The 19,808-nt window shown below is 33.5% G+C and overlaps 1 protein-coding gene across 1 annotated transcript in view; it reads left to right on the plus strand.

The window, feature by feature from the left end:
• Nucleotides 1-19,808, plus strand: part of LOC132559294 (mitogen-activated protein kinase kinase kinase 5-like) — a 75,048-nt gene that overhangs the window by 51,546 nt on the left and 3,694 nt on the right. The window contains exons 31-41 of the mRNA XM_060223911.1: nucleotides 1,417-1,491; nucleotides 6,679-6,723; nucleotides 11,294-11,471; nucleotides 12,818-12,883; nucleotides 13,508-13,586; nucleotides 14,001-14,080; nucleotides 15,262-15,367; nucleotides 17,158-17,317; nucleotides 17,623-17,715; nucleotides 18,482-18,540; nucleotides 18,986-19,068. Of these exons, the coding sequence (XP_060079894.1) occupies nucleotides 1,417-1,491; nucleotides 6,679-6,723; nucleotides 11,294-11,471; nucleotides 12,818-12,883; nucleotides 13,508-13,586; nucleotides 14,001-14,080; nucleotides 15,262-15,367; nucleotides 17,158-17,317; nucleotides 17,623-17,715; nucleotides 18,482-18,540; nucleotides 18,986-19,068 (1,024 nt within the window). The remainder of the gene's footprint in view (nucleotides 1-1,416; nucleotides 1,492-6,678; nucleotides 6,724-11,293; nucleotides 11,472-12,817; nucleotides 12,884-13,507; nucleotides 13,587-14,000; nucleotides 14,081-15,261; nucleotides 15,368-17,157; nucleotides 17,318-17,622; nucleotides 17,716-18,481; nucleotides 18,541-18,985; nucleotides 19,069-19,808) is intronic.

Raw genomic sequence — 19,808 nt, forward strand, 5'->3', positions numbered from 1 at the left:
AATAGTACACTGAAATATTGACAGGTATTTTACAGTAATAGTACACTGAAATATTGACAGGTATTTTACAGTAATAGTACACTGAAATATTGACAGGTATTTTACAGTAATAGTACACTGAAATATTGACAAGTATTTTACAGTACACTGAAATATTGACAGGTATTTTACAGTAATAGTACACTGAAATATTGACAGGTATTTTACAGTACACTGAAATATTGACAGGTATTTTACAGTAATAGTACACTGAAATATCGACAGGTATTTTACAGTACACTGAAATATTGACAGGTATTTTACAGTAATAGTACACTGAAATATTGACAGGTATTTTACAGTAATAGTACACTGAAATATGGACAGGTATTTTACAGTACACTGAAATATTGACAGGTATTTTACAGTAATAGTACACTGAAATATTGACAGGTATTTTACAGTAATAGTACACTGAAATATTGACAGGTATTTTACAGTACACTGAAATATTGACAGGTATTTTACAGTAATAGTACACTGAAATATTGACAGGTATTTTACAGTAATAGTACACTGAAATATCGACAGGTATTTTACAGTACACTGAAATATTGACAGGTATTTTACAGTAATAGTACACTGAAATATCGACAGGTATTTTACAGTAATAGTACACTGAAATATTGACAGGTATTTTACAGTAATAGTACACTGAAATATCGACAGGTATTTTACAGTAATAGTACACTGAAATATTGACAGGTATTTTACAGTAATAGTACACTGAAATATGGACAGGTATTTTACAGTAATAGTACACTGAAATATGGACAGGTATTTTACAGTAATAGTACACTGAAATATTGACAGGTATTTTACAGTAATAGTACACTGAAATATTGACAGGTATTTTACAGTACACTGAAATATTGACAGGTATTTTACAGTAATAGTACACTGAAATATGGACAGGTATTTTACAGTAATAGTACACTGAAGTATTGACAGGTATTTTACAGTAATAGTACACTGAAATATTGACAGGTAATTTACTTTTATATAGTATGGATCTCCTTATAAAGGCTTTTTATACATTCTTTTGCCCACAGGCCAAATAGCGAGTTTAGCAGGTGAGATTTAATTGACCTACAAATCAACCAGACATCATGTATTTTAGCAGGCTAGGGTTGGTTTACTGCTTTCTATACATTTCTTGTAATGCAAGAGCCAGTTTTTTTTCTACTTTTTTCTTATTTTGTAACATCAATTTTTTCCTATTGTTAATATGTCTGATGTGTTTCTGATGCTTTGCTAGCTCTGATACAGAGCCTAACCATCACATGTCTCATCCAGTCGCTAGTTCTCATGTAGTTGTCGGCAACTATTTAGCACTCTGGTAGTTTCTTTAGAGGACTTGGGTCATATTGTTTGTAGGACAAATCTTGATGGGTTTCGGAAGCGTGCTGATTCTGATGGCAAATTCCAACGTAGCGAGTATCTTCAGAAACGGTGAGTATGGTGGACTTCATTAAATACTCCACTTAAGAACGACCAGAGGACTGCCTGCTCATTTTGTTCCCTTCCTCCTTAGCTTTGTATGTTGTGTTGCTTTCTGCATCCAGCATTAGCTGTGAGTATATGTGGCAAAATCTTCCAACAATGGACAGATGAACCTTGTCTAAATAATTCACATCTTTTCTCCTCATTCATTGTCATATATTTCTTTAGTTCTCAAGAAGTTGCTGGCAATAAAATTGAACTACACATGAATGAATGTAGCTGAGCACTCAGCCAGTTTTTTTTTTCTTTTCTTAAAAAAAGGATGAAAAGATTAAACAAAATCAAAATTTCTGTCTTCTTTAGTAGTTGTGTCATGATTGGATCAGATTTTTCACAGATTGGGCAAAGGTATTTGGCTCTTTAAATTAGTGTCCAATTTTTGTGAGAAAGGAGATCACTTTTAGTAACATTTTGTTTTCTGTGTTAAATATGATCGTAATATAAAAAAAATCAGCATTGACAAATTGAATACCAGCAATTTCTTTTTGTATTTTTTCTTTTTCAAAGGGTTTTTTTTTTTGCTTAAATGTTTTCTTCTTAGGAGTTTCCTGTGATATCAGATCATTTAGTTTACTTGAATGTGTTACAACTGAATCTCAGTGCTCCAACAGTATATCTCTGTAATTGCTAACTTCGGTATATTTTTTGTTTCGGTCATAAATCATGTGGACTAATTATGCAAATGATGTCAACTTTTGTTACAAATTGATGTGTTAGTGTTACACTTAAAATGTTACATTTACTTATTTCCTCCTTCATAAAACTGAATTCATCACCAAAACATTCATTTTGATTAGTGGCTTTGACCTTAGAGCTTAATTTGCGTATTTAGCAAACACAAGAAGTTTTGTTTTCACAAGTAGATTTAGAGCTGAATATATTAGTTATACTTCATTTTACATGAGACCTTGAGAGGTATGTTATGTAAAGTGGATTTATATATTTATTGAAACATTCATGAAGTTTTTATAACATTTTCAGAGCAAATTAATATTTACCTGCAATGTAATTATATACAAAGCAATTAATCCTCATATTTGTAATAAATGTATTAACATAGTGTGCATGTAAAAAATATGCTAAATTTCATAAAATTTCTTTTACAATTTTAATACCTGACACCATTTTAAAGATATGATCAGCAGTTGAAAACAGAAATTAAAGTGGTTCAGATTTTAAATGTACATATATTTAAATACAGATCCTCGTTAACTGAACTCTGCCAGTGCATGATCAGCTCCTCACCTATATACTTTCCTGCATCTAGAAATGAAACTTTACACTCCTTTGTTTACAGCGTTGCATCTACTCACGTTATGTTGCACTTAACTGTAAGAAAATTGTACTTCAGCAAAACCTGTGTAATCCATTGATAGATATATACATCATATATATAATTTTTTTTCAACTTATTTGATCTTTGTCTTTAAACTTCATTTTATTCTTCACAAACAATTCTTAACAGCTCAATGATTGGAGGATTGGAATCAATATACTGATATTAAATTGCACTCCATAAAACCCTATCATCAAGGAATGACCTCCATGCTATAGAGACAACCATCGAGACGAAGTTGTCCTTGCCCGTCTTCAGATGGGCCATACATACCTTACATATTCATACATGTTGAAAGGCGAAAATAATCCTCGATGCATAGGATGTGATGAGCCATTCACTGTTAAACATTTTTTATTGGACTGCGCTGACCTTCTGTTTACTCGTTTGCTCGTAACATCACAAGACTAAAGACCCATTTTGAACCTGATCGTATTTATAAAATTCTAGGTTATCTGAAGGATATCGCTTATCATTAAAGATTTTTAGCATTTGTCTTTTACCTTTTAGTTTGTATGATCTTATTTCCTTTTGGATCGCTCTGTCTTTCACCGGTTGATGGCTCTAATGACCTTTTATTTGTTGATGGGCCGTTAAGATCGAATAATAATAATTGATTAAAACTTGTAAGGATACAGTGTTTGGTTTAAAAATGTTTAGCCTTATTTCTCTAATGTTTTGTCCATTTTTTTTTTCTAGTTATAATTTTTTTTAATTTTGAAGAAAAAGCATCTTGTACTAACAGAGTTGATATTGTTATAGAACTTTTTGGGGGAACCTGAGGTACACTGTTACTCTGTTCACTTATAATGGATCATCAGCATGTCCCTGTGTGTAATATTACTACTTCATGATGATGTAACATACTTATGTTGATAATAAGACTTTGACGTGTCGTGCTATGTCAATTGTATATATACACAATTGTGACCATCAAAACACATTTGTTATCGTCTTGTCAGCACAGGCACTTTAAGTATTCATCACAGATTTTAGTGGCTTATGCTATACTCCTTAAACAGTGGTTTGTTCATCAATGGTTAGAGACATTTAATAAAATGATTAACAAATGGTCAGTGATTATTTCTTGATCTTATTAATTAAGGGACATCAGAAAGCAGAGTAATTTTCCATTGTCTTGTCAACTAATTTATCAAGATGAATTAAATTTTTAGATCATGGATAAAAAACCCTGTTTGTTGATGATTTCAATACTTTGTTTTAAGGATTTGTAGATATTACAGGATTCTTTTTAAAATTCCACCCGGACCATTATCAATATAACAGTGCTATTCTACCATATAGCACCTGTAAAGATATTAGCTGAAATGTATAGATATAACTCTGACAGATCTACACTGAAATCTGTGGATGTGACGATTATATATATCTGCTGAAATCTAGATATCTACTGAAGAATGGAAATATCAAAATTCCTATATTTATCCAATGAGATTGCAGTTAACACACTGATAGTTGTAGATCTTCACTGTAGGATATATATCATACTGACAAGAACAGATATCAAATTGACTATGAAAGATGTCCGTATTTGTAGAATATCTCACCCTGACACTGTAGATATCACCTCACATCTGTAGATGTCACCATCAGTAGAAATTACCTTGACAACCATATCACTTGAAATCTGAAAATACAGCTATCTGTCGACTACTTTCAAGACTTCTATAGATATCACCTGAAATCTGAAGATGTCTCCATCTGTAAAATGTCTCTATGAACAACCATAGATATCCCTTGATGTCTGTTCATGTCACAATATATGGTACCACCCTGACAACCATAGATATCCCCTTAAATATCTCAGTGTCACCATCTGTGGAAAATTGCCCTGACATCTATAGATATCCCCTTCAATATCTCAGTGTCACCATCTGTGGAAAATTGCCCTGACATCTATAGATATCCCCTTAAATATCTCAGTGTCACCATCTGTGGAAAATTGCCCTGACATCTATAGATATCCCCTTCAATATCTCAGTGTCACCATCTGTGGAAAATTGCCCTGACATCTATAGATATCCCCTTAAATATCTCAGTGTCACCATCTGTGGAAAATTGCCCTGACATCTATAGATATCCCCTTAAATATCTCAGTGTCACCATCTGTGGAAAATTGCCCTGATATCTATAGATATCCCCTGCAATCTGCAGCCATCCTTAGAATGTTGCTATGACATGTTTTAGATATTCACTTGAACCTGTAGATGTGCCCTCTGTAGAACATCGCTCTGGACAACTATAGATATCCCCTAATATTTGTGGATGTTGCTCTCTGTAGAATATCACTCTGGACAACTATAGATATCCCCTAATATTTGTGGATGTTGCTCTCTGTAGAATATCACTCTGGACAACTATAGATATCCCCTAATATTTGTGGATGTTGCTCTCTGTAGAATATCGCTCTGGACAACTATAGATATCCCCTAATATTTGTGGATGTTGCTCTCTGTAGAATATCACTCTGGACAACTATAGATATCCCCTTAGATTTGTGGATGTTGCTCTCTGTAGAACATCGCTCTCTGGAGATATCCCCTAATATTTGTGGAATATTTGTGGATGTTGCTCTCTGTAGAATATCACTCTGGACAACTATAGATATCCCCTAATATTTGTGGATGTTGCTCTCTGTAGAATATCACTCTGGACAACTATAGATATCCCCTAATATTTGTGGATGTTGCTCTCTGTAGAATATCACTCCGGACAACTATAGATATCCCCTAATATTTGTGGATGTTGCTCTCTGTAGAATATCGCTCTGGACAACTATAGATATCCCCTTAGATTTGTGGATGTTGCTCTCTGTAGAATATCGCTCTGGACAACTATAGATATCCCCTGAAATATGGGGATGTCAGCATCTTTAGAATATCATCCTGACAATTAGAAAAAAGTTCAACATGATTAATGTCTGTAAACAATGGGCTGGGGTCTCACATTGATTTTAGACACTAATACATTTCTAACAAAACACTGTTAACCTGGTGGTGATGGGATTCATGGGATTGCATGCTATTGCTGGGTTAATTTAAAAGATAAAACAATTAATGATCTGACCAATTAACAATTACTAGGATTTTAATTAATGTATTTCAAGAATGATGGACAGGTTATGTAATAAAACAAAAATAAGATATCATTGGATAACCGGTTATAGGAGTTAAAAGATATCTTAACAGGTTACAAAGAACTATTACATAATAATAACTATACCTGATGTTCCTAATGACATTTCCAGAATATTAATGTATGTGTAATTTTAATTAATCATTTTCAGCTGAAATGTTTCTTTCATTTAAATAATACTTTCCTTTTAAAGGAAATTTATGTTTAAGAAAACTGAAATTTGATAAAATACTGCCATAAGAAGGATGACAGATTATGATGTTCTTTTCAGATTTTTCAATTTCATTTATAAGTGTTTGTTTAGGTTGTTAGCATGTTTTGCTATAGAGATATAAAGTACTTTGTGTTTATCAAGTTTTGCCTATGTATGTATTGTTGTAATTATACTCTTTCATGATGCTAAAACATGGCTGTTTCAGCTGATATACTTCAGCTTATTTTATTGTATCAGTGGCAAAAACAGTTTAATAAAACTGATTATTTATTTACGAAATTTCAAAAAAAAAAATTTTAAAAATCATTGAAATATTCCTGTTTTTCACATCGTGATAGAAAGAAAAGGGCAAAATTGAACTTGGAGGCAATATAGTGTATTATGCAAATGAATAGACAGTAGCATGTAATGCATACAACATTGATTTCAGGTCTCCATCCCCTCTCCGGTCACCTTCCCCTAGGTCATACTACAGGTAACACACACCTGTTTAGTCATGTCAACAGCCACATTTACATACTAGGCCACTCCTTCTTAGGTATTGTCTAGTGTCACAGGCTTCTAACCTACACTTGTGATCAGCATGACCATACAAAATTTTGTTTAAATTTCAAATCACAGCTTCATTGTTTAAATGTTTGTTTGATTCGGATTTTATTTCAAACTTAATTTATTGGTTTATATTTGTGTTTTTCCTTTCTGTTTTGGTTTTACAAAATTGTCTCATTGGTGAACTACATTCATCTTGAAATGTTTTGATTTTCTCAGCTAGTTAACAAGGCATTTTCAAGGTACTGTAAGCCCTGTCTTTACTGACCCCTGAATGTTCTGAAATATTGTCCTTTTTGATTATCTTGTATCTTGTGATATCAAAATCTGACCCAAACATTTCAGATCAAGAAAACAGTGAAAATTAATATTTGAAGAAAATGAATGGTCATATTAACATGTTTCACATTTGTATGGTGGTTCTTTCCAAATCTCGGCTCTTCAAGGAAGGGAGGTAATTTTTGTGTGTGGTGTTGGCGTGTTTTTGCGTGTCAGTAACTAAAGTACAAAAGATCTATCTGCTGAGGTGTCAAGGAACATAGAATATAACGGTGACTTTATTTTAGTAATCCTTCTGTAATTATAAAGTATTTCAAAATAATATAAAATTCTAATACACTTGAATTTCAAAAGTCAAATATATAGTAATGTGGACAAAGGCTTTTAAAGAATTCCCGAGAAACATGGCACTTGAATGTTCACCTTATTCATACTTATTGCTGTACACTCATTTCCTCATTGAGGAATAGAAAATCTTACAAGATTGATTTTCTCAGATTGTGTAGATATGTATTTACAATGACATATCTTCTAATCCACCTCCTTCTGGTAATGTTTTATTACATATCACTGGATAATATTCATTCAGAAATGTTTTAATTTTAATTAGTCCTTGATTAATATTTATTACAAATTTGAATATATTCAAATGAAACAGGTTAATTAACCTCTTGCCATTTAATGAAGCTTGATAAATTTACTAGAAAAATACAGCTATATATTCTTGCCATGTAAATAATATTAAGTTCTACATTTAACACTTTGAAATAAAAAAACTACAGGATCGTGTATTTCACTTTCATTTCTTGGTTTTGCGGTTCTCGAGCTCCACCTAATATTGAAAGTAACTTTGAAAAATATCTTAACCATAATTATGAAAATGTATGTAATGAAACCAATTACATTTCAAACAAACACACTAATATTCTTTGAACACTTGCATTTATCTGTACAAAAACTTTTTGTGATATTTGGTTGAAAACATGGATGGGTTATTGCTTACGTAGATAAACCTTATAGAAGTCATTAACTGTATTCATGTTTCTAGAGCACTTGTTAGTCATGGCTAAGTGATATTACCTGCCAACCTTTCTTGAAGTCGAGAGCATTGAAGTGTGATAGCTATGTAGTTATTTTCTTCTCTCTCACCACCTTAAAATTTGATGTTTCTTGTGTTTTTACCCAATCTTTACCTTACAGTAACCCAAGCCTTTTATTTTTATCACATCTGTTCATATTTCACATCAAATGGACTAACTCATGATAAATACGTTTTTGAAGGCATTATACTTAACTGTACTTCAAAATCGTAAAGTCAATCTTAATACTTCAGATTTTACAGGCCTTATGAATGTTTTGTGGTGTTGTCTTATAATGTTGATGTTGGTTTTGTAGATATTTTCTGTATGAATCTCTTGCATCATCTGAAAATAAAAACAAACAAATAACCGAGAACATAACGAAAGAAGAAATCAGTGTGTGAGTTTTGGGAATGTAGCTGATGCAGAGTCACTTTTGTAATATTGAGGATACCTCTTGTTTTTAAAACAGCACAAACTTTTCATGTGTCTTGTACTAACATTGTTTATAAATATTAATTGGCATAGATGCTTTAGATTTCAGTCTATTAATCCCATATGCCCTTATATGGATGCATCCCTAATTAGTACAGTGTCCTTCCCTATCAGTCAATGTTTTACTTTCCTCTGTCTTCTTAGGTACTACAATGACTCCATTTTCTAGGTCACCTGAGAGTCTCATGGTGACATGGATTACTTATTAAAAAATGAAGAGTTTTGAGTCCATGGCTGATATGGCAAATTCTACCTGGTCAAAATGCCCTATTCATACACCTATGATTACTTGAATAAAAACTTAGATGCAAAAAAATGGTAGAAAAACATGTAATTTTGTTTCTTTCTTCTGGATTACTTTCAAGTCAACGCTGTAGATTTTATTTCATTTTCACTGACCTCCGTTGACCTTTCGGGTTCCTTGTAAATATCATTTTGCTTTTGAAAAAAATGTTAAAAGGCCATTGATTAGGTGGAAGTTTAGGAAGTTTTGATAATTTTGGGTTTGGGGCAGTCTTGCCGTTTATTATTCTGTCTAGATCATCAGAGCTATTATATTAGAGCATGGTATAATAATGAAACCGGACGATTCCATACACAGCAGGGTTGATTAAATTTCAGATTTCATTATGTTTATTTGGTTATTAGAATATATGCAAAGTCTGAATCACCAAGACTTGTAAACATAACAAACTGTGTTAGAAATGACCCTATTGAATAAAGACAGTGGGTCATATTTACAATTTAGGGATCAGTTTGTTGCTTCAATAAAATCAAGCAGCGTCATTTCTGAAACACGTGGGCCAATGGCACAAAATCTTGGTTCATCCATAGTGCAGCCATAAACTTTTTACATTTTCAGCTTCTTCTGGAAAACTCCTGAATTAATTTCTGTGAAATTGCCAAATGTTAATTGAAGGTGTAAATTATATGGTCCTTACTTCCGAAGGGACAGAGGGGCAGGGCCAAAAACGGTCAAGTTGACTCATATTTCAAAAACCTTCTTTTCAATACCCAAATATGGAAGATCAAATACTCTTCATGGATGGAGGGGTCATCAGGTGTTTTATCAAAGTTATAAAAATTCATGCTTAGAATTGTTCATATAGGATCACAGTTTGATATTATGCATGTATTGACCTTGACTAACCCCAAGGGCTGATGGGTGTGGCCAAAAAAAAGGGTCAAATTGAATGTAATTTCAAAAAACTTCTTAATATCCAAATATGGTAGAATCGAATACACTTCATGAATAGAAAGGCCTTATTGGCTGTTTTACCAAACCCTAAAGTCAGTTTACAATACTTGATAAGGTTTCTGTTATGTCATGAAATTTATACAGTAATTAGTTACAACTTCAGTAAAACTCTTCTGTCCTTTTACAAATAGCATTTCTCTTTTTCTCTGTCACTACACATTCATTCCCTATTGTTGGTGAGTTAACTCATGTGACGGTGTAGGCTATGGGTCTCTTGTCTCATGTTCTCTGTTACTACACATTCAGCAGGCTATGGGTCTCCTGTCTCATTTTTCTTTGGCTTTAATATCCTCATACCAAGTACTCTTCTGTTTAACTTTTCTTCTGATCCCCCATGTCATGTCCTGATCTCCCATGTCATGTCCTGATCTCCCATGTCATGTCCTGATCCCCCATGTCATGTCCTGATCCCCCATGTCATGTCCTGATCCTCCATGTCATGTCCTGATCCTCCATGCCATGTCCTGATCTCCCATGTCATGTCCTGATCCCCATGATCCCCCATGTCATGTCCTGATCCCCCATGTCATGTCCTGATCTCCCATGTCATGTCCTGATCCCCATGATCCCCCATGTCATGTCCTGATCCCCCATGTCATGTCCTGATCCCCCATGTCATGTCCTGATCCTCCATGCCATGTCCTGATCCCCCATGTCATGTCCTGATCCCCCATGGCATGTCCTTTGTCCTCAATATCTCCATACCAAGTACTCTTCTGTTTAACTTCACCTCTGATCCCCATGTCTTGTCCTGATCCCCCATGTCATGTCCTGATCCCCCATGTCATGTCCTTTCTTCACTCTCTCCTTTTTGCTGTTGTTCTTTATTCATCTTTTTCAAGTCTGTATTATCTTATTCTTCTATTTCAAGCATCCATATTTGGACAACACATTCTCTGAGTGCCCATCACTTTCCTTCTTAGTAGATCTTTTGACTTTTTTACTTTGATTTAAAATGTGAATAATTATGATACACTTGTAGTTGACAATTTCATGATTGTTGTAATCATTTTCTTCGTGAAACTTGAGACTGTTGATTTCTGATGTCTTTATATTGTCACACATTGTTTCAATGTTTATTTCTGTTTTTGTAACGTGTTTCATTTTAGCCTTTTAGATGACCTATTGTAAATTTAATTGCTGATTGTATTTTAGTATTAAATGCATTCTTCACTTCAATTAGAAATGCACATTTGATTCGTGAACATTTATTGCTGACAGATAAATCTCTTACATTCATCACTTCATTTACATGTTTATAGACATATTAATTATCCCTGTATTTTCATTTTAAATTTTCTTTCCTGTTTGGATTATAATTATTTGAATATTTTTCTGATTGAAATCTGCTTAATGTCATTGATTGAATAAACTATTTTTTTCAGTATGGAGTTTGGGGGGCTGTCAGCTAGCTCCAGTATGACAAACCTGTCTCCAGATGTCAGTGAGACAGAACACAGTTCAGCAGACAGCATGGGAAGAGAGTTTGGATTTTATCTACTCAGGAAAGACTCTGAAAGACGGATAACACTAGTTCACATCCTTGATTTGGATACAGATAAGGTGAGAATATTGTTTTGTAGAAAGCTGTCAATCTGTGAATACTGTGCTACAAAAACAAACAGAAAAACTTCGTGTTTTGTTATAGAGGTCATCACAAAGTGGCCGTTTCAAATAAAAGATTAAATTTCGCTGTTTGTGCCACGGTGTACCATGCTTTTGTAGCTCATACTTCATTTAACCATAATCAGTGACAGGAAACTGATATATCGTCAGCCTTATTTGGACACTTTGTTTTAGTCGAAATTTGGACAAGTCAAAATATTTCCCACAGTGCCTTGAAGTCCATGATAACCAGTTTTAACTGTATCAACAAACAAAAAAAAAAGCGAAAATTAAAAAAAAAAGTTTTTAAAAAATTAAATAGATTTCTTTGTATGAAACTTAATCTTTGGAAGAAAAACACTGAAGTAGATGATGATCATTAAGATTTCAAAATTCCATTACTACTTAAATAGTTCTGGCCTCAATTTTGGTTTTCGTAAAATTCTGTTTAATTATAATATAAATAGCAATATAGCTGATGTGGAACCACTGAAATATGTCCATATTCCTTTGTTTAGGCAGTTGAAAATACTTGTTACGCATGAGTGAGAAATTTAGTGAGGTGACCAGTCACATGGTACATGCGATGTCAAAGTAATAGTTCAGCAGACCATGTCTGATATGTTAACACATCATCAGATGGTAGGTGATTTCAGTCACCCTGTCCCTGGTGCGTTGTTCCTCTATTATCAGTTATTGTTATTACCATTTCTTGAGAAGTACTAGATGGCAGGCAGCCATTTTTGATTTTTTTTATTATAAAGTCTGGTATTGCTATTACTTGAGAAGTACCCACTTTGTCCTTAGTTGTGCCTGCTGAATTTTTTAACTGATCAGAAAAATGGCGAACAGGTGATCATCTTGAACTTTGACTTTGAATGTGTGAACAACTGACATCCATAGGTGTATAGTTAAATAAAGAAGAGGCATGTTGCCTTACCTGATCATACAACTGCTGCTTACTCATGTTCCCTCATCAGTAAAGTGTTCTCAAAGTTTCATTGAGATGGTATTCTGACATGGGCCTTGTGTAGAAACCATTTGTTAAATAACTTTAAGTGTCTTTGAACAAACATGTGAATGAGACAGATACCATTTGTGATGAAACAGAGAGGTATAAATTAATAAGAAATAACAAAAAAGCAATGTTATTCATTTCTACAAGTAAACAATTCAGATCTTAATTTGACCTTCAAACTTTAAACTCCAGGATTCTAGATCAGATACTTTGGAATTGTAGTTGTATAAAAATATTTCTATGAATTTATATTTAAACTAAGATGCATTGTATTTTTATTTGATAGATCTGTAAGACTTGGCTAGACCTACTACATAAAGATGCAACCATCTCCAACCCTAAAATAACTGTGGTAAGTATTGCATTTATAAAACAAAGGATTCTTCATTGGATAACTCATGAACAGTGACTTGGTCAGGAAAATATTGAGAATGAATTAACCCCATATAAATGATGTTCATATCATGTATTTTGTAATCAACACTTTACATTAAAACAGGAGTCAACCAGTTATATAAAAAGAGAAAAATATGTTTTAGAATAACATTATGTGAACAGAGTTTGACATTAAAAGGTATTCTTAGAATTATGTTATATTAACAGAAAGTGGACATAAAGAGGTAATTTATCGGTAGATTAAGAGAAATTTGGCATGAAAAGACATTCTGAATAATAACATTATGATAACAGAAGTTGAACTTTTAGAGGTAAATATATATCGTATAAAACATTATATTAACAGAAAGTTGACATTAAGAGGTATTTTGAAAATTATCATTAGATTAAGAGAAATTTGACACCAACAGGTATCCTGAATACAGGTTCAGTTTAAGAGAAATTGCTTAGAGTGAAGTCTTTTCAATCAGATTTTATGAGATTTAGGTATCAACTAAGCAGTTATGTTTAAAACCATTCATATGACAAACAGATATGTTTTCCAATAAGAAGTTATGACATTGTGATATTTATTTTGCAGGAACACCTACAGCCACTGCTATGTGGACTACGCACCTACATACAGGACCAAAATGCCAATGTCATCAGTGAAACTCTAGGTAAGTAGCTGTGTAAGGGAACACTTCTTGTGTATATAAAACATAGATTTACAATCAGATAGTAGTTACTCATTCTTATCAGGCAGTATGTTGCTAATGGAGGCATTCATAAGCATGAAGCTGGATGACACCATTGCCACTTGTTGGACCAGTGTCTACAACTATCAAAATAACCCAACTCTCTGAACCTCACATCAGACAGGGGGCAGGCTCCTCATCTGAAACAATGGTTTCAACAGGGAAACTCAGAAGAACTAAAAAATAGAAAATAATGTTATTTTACGATTACACATATATATGTACATGCTGATGGTAAAGAGATCAGAAAACTGATAAATTACAATCAAACAGGAAAAGAAGAGGGAAATATAGATTTGATATACATTTAAATTGTTTTTGATATTATATCTACAGATAAGCTGAAAATCCAAGTGGACTTTGATGTGACGGCCATTATGGAGATAAAACTGGCTCTTTATGTCTTTCATGAGGCTGTAAGTGTATTTGGTAGACTTTATAACTCAGAGGCACTCTATGCTTGAAAGCTTATGTTATATTGAAGGATCCAGCAATCATCTGTTGATCATTACCTGTGTGTAAATTTCCCTCATATCGATTGACTTTGAACTATTTTCCAAGTCACAGGGGTGAAATATGTTTAAATATTAGAAAAAGAATTTTTCAGCACCCAGAGTCCAGATATTATGCCTGTAAGTACCAAGGATGGAATGCTGTAAAGCTTCCTTATATAAATGATCTTGTTCTATTTTCAAGGTCATAAGTGTAAAAGATATTTAAAACATTTCATAGTTTTCTTCTGAGCTCCAAGAAATCCCCAAATCCTGATAGAATTACAAGATAGAGATGTAGGGCTGTATTCTGTTAATCCTAAATCTATAGTGTTTTATCCACTGTTTTATGCGTATGTCTGTTGAAAACCAAAAGAACAAAAAACAAGTGATCTCTACTGTAGTGATCATATTAAACACCAGTTTGTCATTGACACATTAGTTTATGATTTTAAATACACTTATTGGATATACATGTACAGATGCAAACTACAAGTTTTATTTTATTCTGTTTTGTGTTATACGCTCTTCTGGTGCTTTACATGTTAAGTTTTGCTGCAGTTATGTTGCCAGGGCAACAAAGAACAGCTCAGTGCTATCAATGTTATATCAATGTAGAATATTCCTGAGTACATAATTATTGTTTTATTTTAAAATATTGTTGATGGGACTTGTTAATCTCTTAATACAAATATGAGTAGAGTATTGGTATTACCTTAGGGTGTGTATCCACTGCTGTAATATAATGATTAGTGTTTCACATTACATGTTTAATAGTCTTATCACTGTTTATTTAAATAAAAGGTATCATTAACATATAAGATTATGAAATGCTTTCATTTATTTATTACTTCTTCAATACTGTTACGCCATGCTATCAGACATGTATCCAGTAAACAACTGATTTGCAATGCCTTATTGAAATACGACTATGTCAAACCATCAGATAAATCAAATATTTCATTTGGTCCTGTTGACTTTGACTTGTGTGTATTCGTTTTTGTATCAGATTGGGTGATGATATAATAGGACTTATTTGAGTATTGAACTTTGAGCTTTTCGTTTGAATTATTGTAAAATGAAATTGTTGACACATTTTAATTTAGGTTGGCAAATGTCTAAAGTCCCACAATATCCAGCCTCATTGGATGTTCGCACTTGACAATCTCCTACGCAGTGCGGTTCAACGAGCCATCACCATTTTGTCCCCAGGTAAGATTACAATCTTTCTGTACCTAAAAAGCATTTACATTGATTTCTCCAAGACATTTCATAGCCCCAGCTTCACCCTGGGAACTACATAACTATAGGCTCTGTAAGCAACACCCAGGGAACTACAAAACTATAGGCTCTGTATATACCACCCTGGGAACTACATAACTATAGGCTTTGTAAGCAACACCCAGGGAACTACATAACTATAGGCTCTGTAAGCAACACCCAGGGAACTACAAAACTATAGGCTCTGTAAGCAACACCCAGGGAACTACAAAACTATAGGCTCTGTATATACCACCCTGAGAACTACAGAAATGTAGGCTCTGTATATACCACCCTGGGAACTACAGAAATGTAGGCTCTGTATATACCACCCTGGGAACTACAAAACTGTAGGCTTTAAATGCACCACCCTGGGAACTACAGAACTGTAGGTTCTGTATATACCACCCTGGGAACTACAGAAATGTAGGCTCTGTATATACCACCCTGGGAACTACAAAACTGTAGGCTTTAAATGCACCACCCTGGGAACTACAGAACTGTAGGTTCTGTATATACCACCCTGGGAACTACAGAAATGTAGGCTCTGTATATACCACCCTGGGAACTACAAAACTGTAGGCTTTAAATGCACCACCCTGGGAACTACAGAACTGTAGGCTCTGTATATACCACCCTGGGAACTACAAAACTGTAGGCTTTAAATGCACCACCCTGGGAACTACAAAACTGTAGGCTTTAAATGCACCACCCTGGGAACTACAGAACTGTAGGCTTTAAATGCACCACCCTGGGAACTACAGAACTGTAGGCTTTAAATGCACCACCCTGGGAACTACAAAACTGTAGGACTTAAATGCACCACCCTGGGAACTACAGAACTGTAGGCTTTAAATGCACCACCCTGGGAACTACAGAACTGTAGGCAATTGTTGTAAAATAAATAAAGTTTATATTTTATATATATACCACCCTGGGAGCTACAGAACTGTAGGCTTTAAATGCACCACCCTGGAAACTACAGAACTGAAGGCTTTAAATGCACCACCCTGGGAATTACAGAACTGTAGGCTCTGTATATACCATCCTGGGAACTACAGAACTGTAGGCTCTATGTGTCATCCGCAAATTAAGCAGATTGACTTACTTGAAAGTGTTACAATTACATGCACAGCTGTGATATTTTTGATAAATGATAGAAGATACCACTATTATCTGTAAAAGGATTCCCAGAAATAGACCAGGTTCTCTGTCTGGAACTAATCACATGATTTACTCCGTGTCTTTAATCTCACTCAAAGATATTCATAGGATGGGGAAAAAAGTGTGACCTTGCTATTTCATAGATACCAAACATATAAGTTTGACCAGTGTCTATTTTGACCTCCAGTTTTGACCACTTTCTTTCTTTGGCCATTAAGTATGACCACTGCCCACTTGCTTATTTTTGTACAATATCCGACATTAAGTCTGCAGTGGTTTTGATACTGATAGAAGCATAAATTTGAATTTTGTACATTGATTTGCAAATTCACATTTCTATTCCATTCCTTACATATATGTTGCATTTTACTCATCTCTATATATGTTGTGTTTCATTTGATTCTTAGATTTTGAAAAAATGAACAGAAGTAAAAACACATGATCTTAGAGACATGCCAGTTACCTGTTATTTATCTGTATACAGTATGTCACATTTTATCCATGAGAACTTTTTCTCCTAAAGTGTCTTGTCTTGTAAATAAATTGCTAACTTGACTAGGAAGTGTGGTTGTTTACAGAGTTAGGAGCCAGTCTGTCAGTTGGTAGTAAGGAAGAAGAGGTAGATACATCAGGTGTTCCGTCCACAAACTCTAACAAGTCCGCCCTGGCATACCGACCTAGTCCTGAAACTGCCGAGCTTCGCACACAGCTTGACAATATTGAAGATGATAACCTGAGGTTTGTACTGAAAGTTTAAGGGGCTCTTAAAAGTTAGGATTCCTGAAAACACATTCAGTAGCTGTTGCTCTATATACAGCTTTACAAAGTCTGGGTCAGACTTAAAAGTTTAACTCCAGCAGATTAATTTTCTATATATGCCTTACAGTTATAAATCTTCATGTCTAGCTATAGCTTGGGGTTTATCAATGTAATAAAGGTCACTGTTACCTTTATATCTACTTTACAGCTGTAAACACTTAACTCATTGTAGACATGTCTTTTGAACAGACTGTGTTAAATGAATAGATATACTTTATTTACAGATTACTTCATGAATTAATTGATGTTAACCGTTCCTATGGCAACCTACTCCGAAAGTCAATAGACGAAAAGAAACTCCATATAGAATATGTAAAGTAAGTTCCAATAAACTTCACTGCCTGATATTGTAGAGTGTATGCGATGTATGGGAATGCTGTATTTGTTCTAATAAACACCCTTGAAGGAGTAGATTAAAAAAATTAAGCTTGTTTTATCATTGTTTAACTTTCAGAAAATTGGTCTTCATATGTTTTGTTAAGTATGTGTCTAAAATTGTATCAGTTGATTCTACCTGAAAGAAGTAATTTTTAATTCATCATGTAATTATACTGAAAAAGTAATTAATTTTCAAATTTGCAAATATGAAAAAGATGATATTTATCACCTGAAAGAAATTCTACAGATACTTATATGGGAAATGGTTATCACGAATTCTGCTTGTACATCCTTGTCCATTTTTTTTGTCCCAAATGCTAACTTTATGGAAGTTGCTTGTACAAGGCGTGGTTTCAGTATGTAAAATGCTTCAGTGAAGAGGAAAAGTTATTTGCAACGTTGAAATAATGGTTATTGTGTTGTTGTACTGTGTAATGAAAACAGTATTATCTCTGAAGTCTGAAATGAAAAACTATTTTTTTTTTGGCATTTGTTGTACAATCTTAAGATAGCTTAAGTTTAAAAAAGGAACAAAATTTGAGATGGGGGTAGTAAAAATCCATACACAGAATTACCTGTTATAATACACAATCATCCTTGTTTCAATTGTTAGTAATAATGTATAATGAAAGTTTCCATTCAATTCACTCAGAAAGTTATTATAAATTAAGATCTATGATTTGTAAGTGTGTCTACTATTTATAGAGTGTCCAGTAATCTGAGTCATCCTAACATCACCATGCCATCGCCTCAGGGAAAACGAGGTAAGACATTTGAAGGTTATGTGATACATTTGGGTGTAATCTCCCTTCATTTCCTTGATCAGCTTTAGCTTATAACTGTGACTGATATTAAAATGTATATTAAATTTGTGACTTTTTCGGTTATGTCATCAACTCTTGTGCTTCTGTGAAATGAATCACTGATTTTTGTGTACAAGAAAATTTGTTATGAATTATTGTGTACTTTTCAATATTATATCAGTAATTCTGATATACCTTTTTAATTTGTCTGTGAATTCCTTAGAAGTATTAAACTTTGTCATTAACTCTTGCGTACATTTTAAATGTACCATGGTTCTTGTGAACTTCGAGGATTTTGTCATCAACAACTTATATATTAAAAAAAATACTAACCATTACTGACAAAGATTTTTTATGTGTTGTTTTAACATACAGTAGTTTAAGTTTTATTGAAAAAAATTTTCAGTTCCAGAAATCCATGAACCCCCAGATGAGTCCCTGGTGACCTGGATGAAGGAACAAAAAATAGATGAAGAGTCCATTCATAGGGTAAGGTCAAAAGAAGCAGGGAAGAAAAGTATTGTTTATCAGGAAAAAAGAAGCAGGGAAGAAAAGTATTGTTTATCAGGAAAAAAGAAGCAGGGAAGAAAAGTATTGTTTATCAGGAAAAAAGAAGCAGGGAAGAAAAGTATTGTTTATCAGGAAATTTTCATCCCTCATTTATTTCATTTTCAAGCTTGTTTTCATCCATGAACAGGGAGGGAAGTTTAAGGAATGTAAGAGGGGGAAGGATTCATAAAATATATCCTTTTTATATAGTTTTCAGAGTGTGAATTGAAAATGAGGTGAATTCATATGTAATGGTACAAGGACAAAAATGACTTGTGGCAATAATTTTCGCTTAAACAGTAATGGCTAGAAATTTGTTCATATATCTGATAAATAAAGTGGAGGAAAAATTGAGGGCTTGCATACAGATGATTAGTACACACCTGTCATCTGTCTATATTTGTCAAATGACCAACCTATATTTGTGGTTTTTGTTAAAGATTAATTTCTATCAAAATTATAAAATAAACATTTGAAGTGGTAATATTTTGTTGTTTTCACATTAAGAGTATTTTTCTTACATGGCTTGTTGGTTTTGATGTCAGTCAGTCAAAGGTTAATATGTTGATGTTGCAGTATGTAATACATGCACTTCTTTCTAACAATCATAAAATGACATATGGAAAAGAAAATCTTTTTATAATTTTAGATGAGCGTTTAAAACTTTAATGGATTCCATA

This window comes from Ylistrum balloti, unplaced genomic scaffold, assembly GCF_031769215.1.
Source record: "Ylistrum balloti isolate Yb309-2 unplaced genomic scaffold, AGI_CSIRO_Ybal_v1 Utg369662, whole genome shotgun sequence".
NCBI classification, from domain to species: domain Eukaryota; kingdom Metazoa; phylum Mollusca; class Bivalvia; order Pectinida; family Pectinidae; genus Ylistrum; species Ylistrum balloti.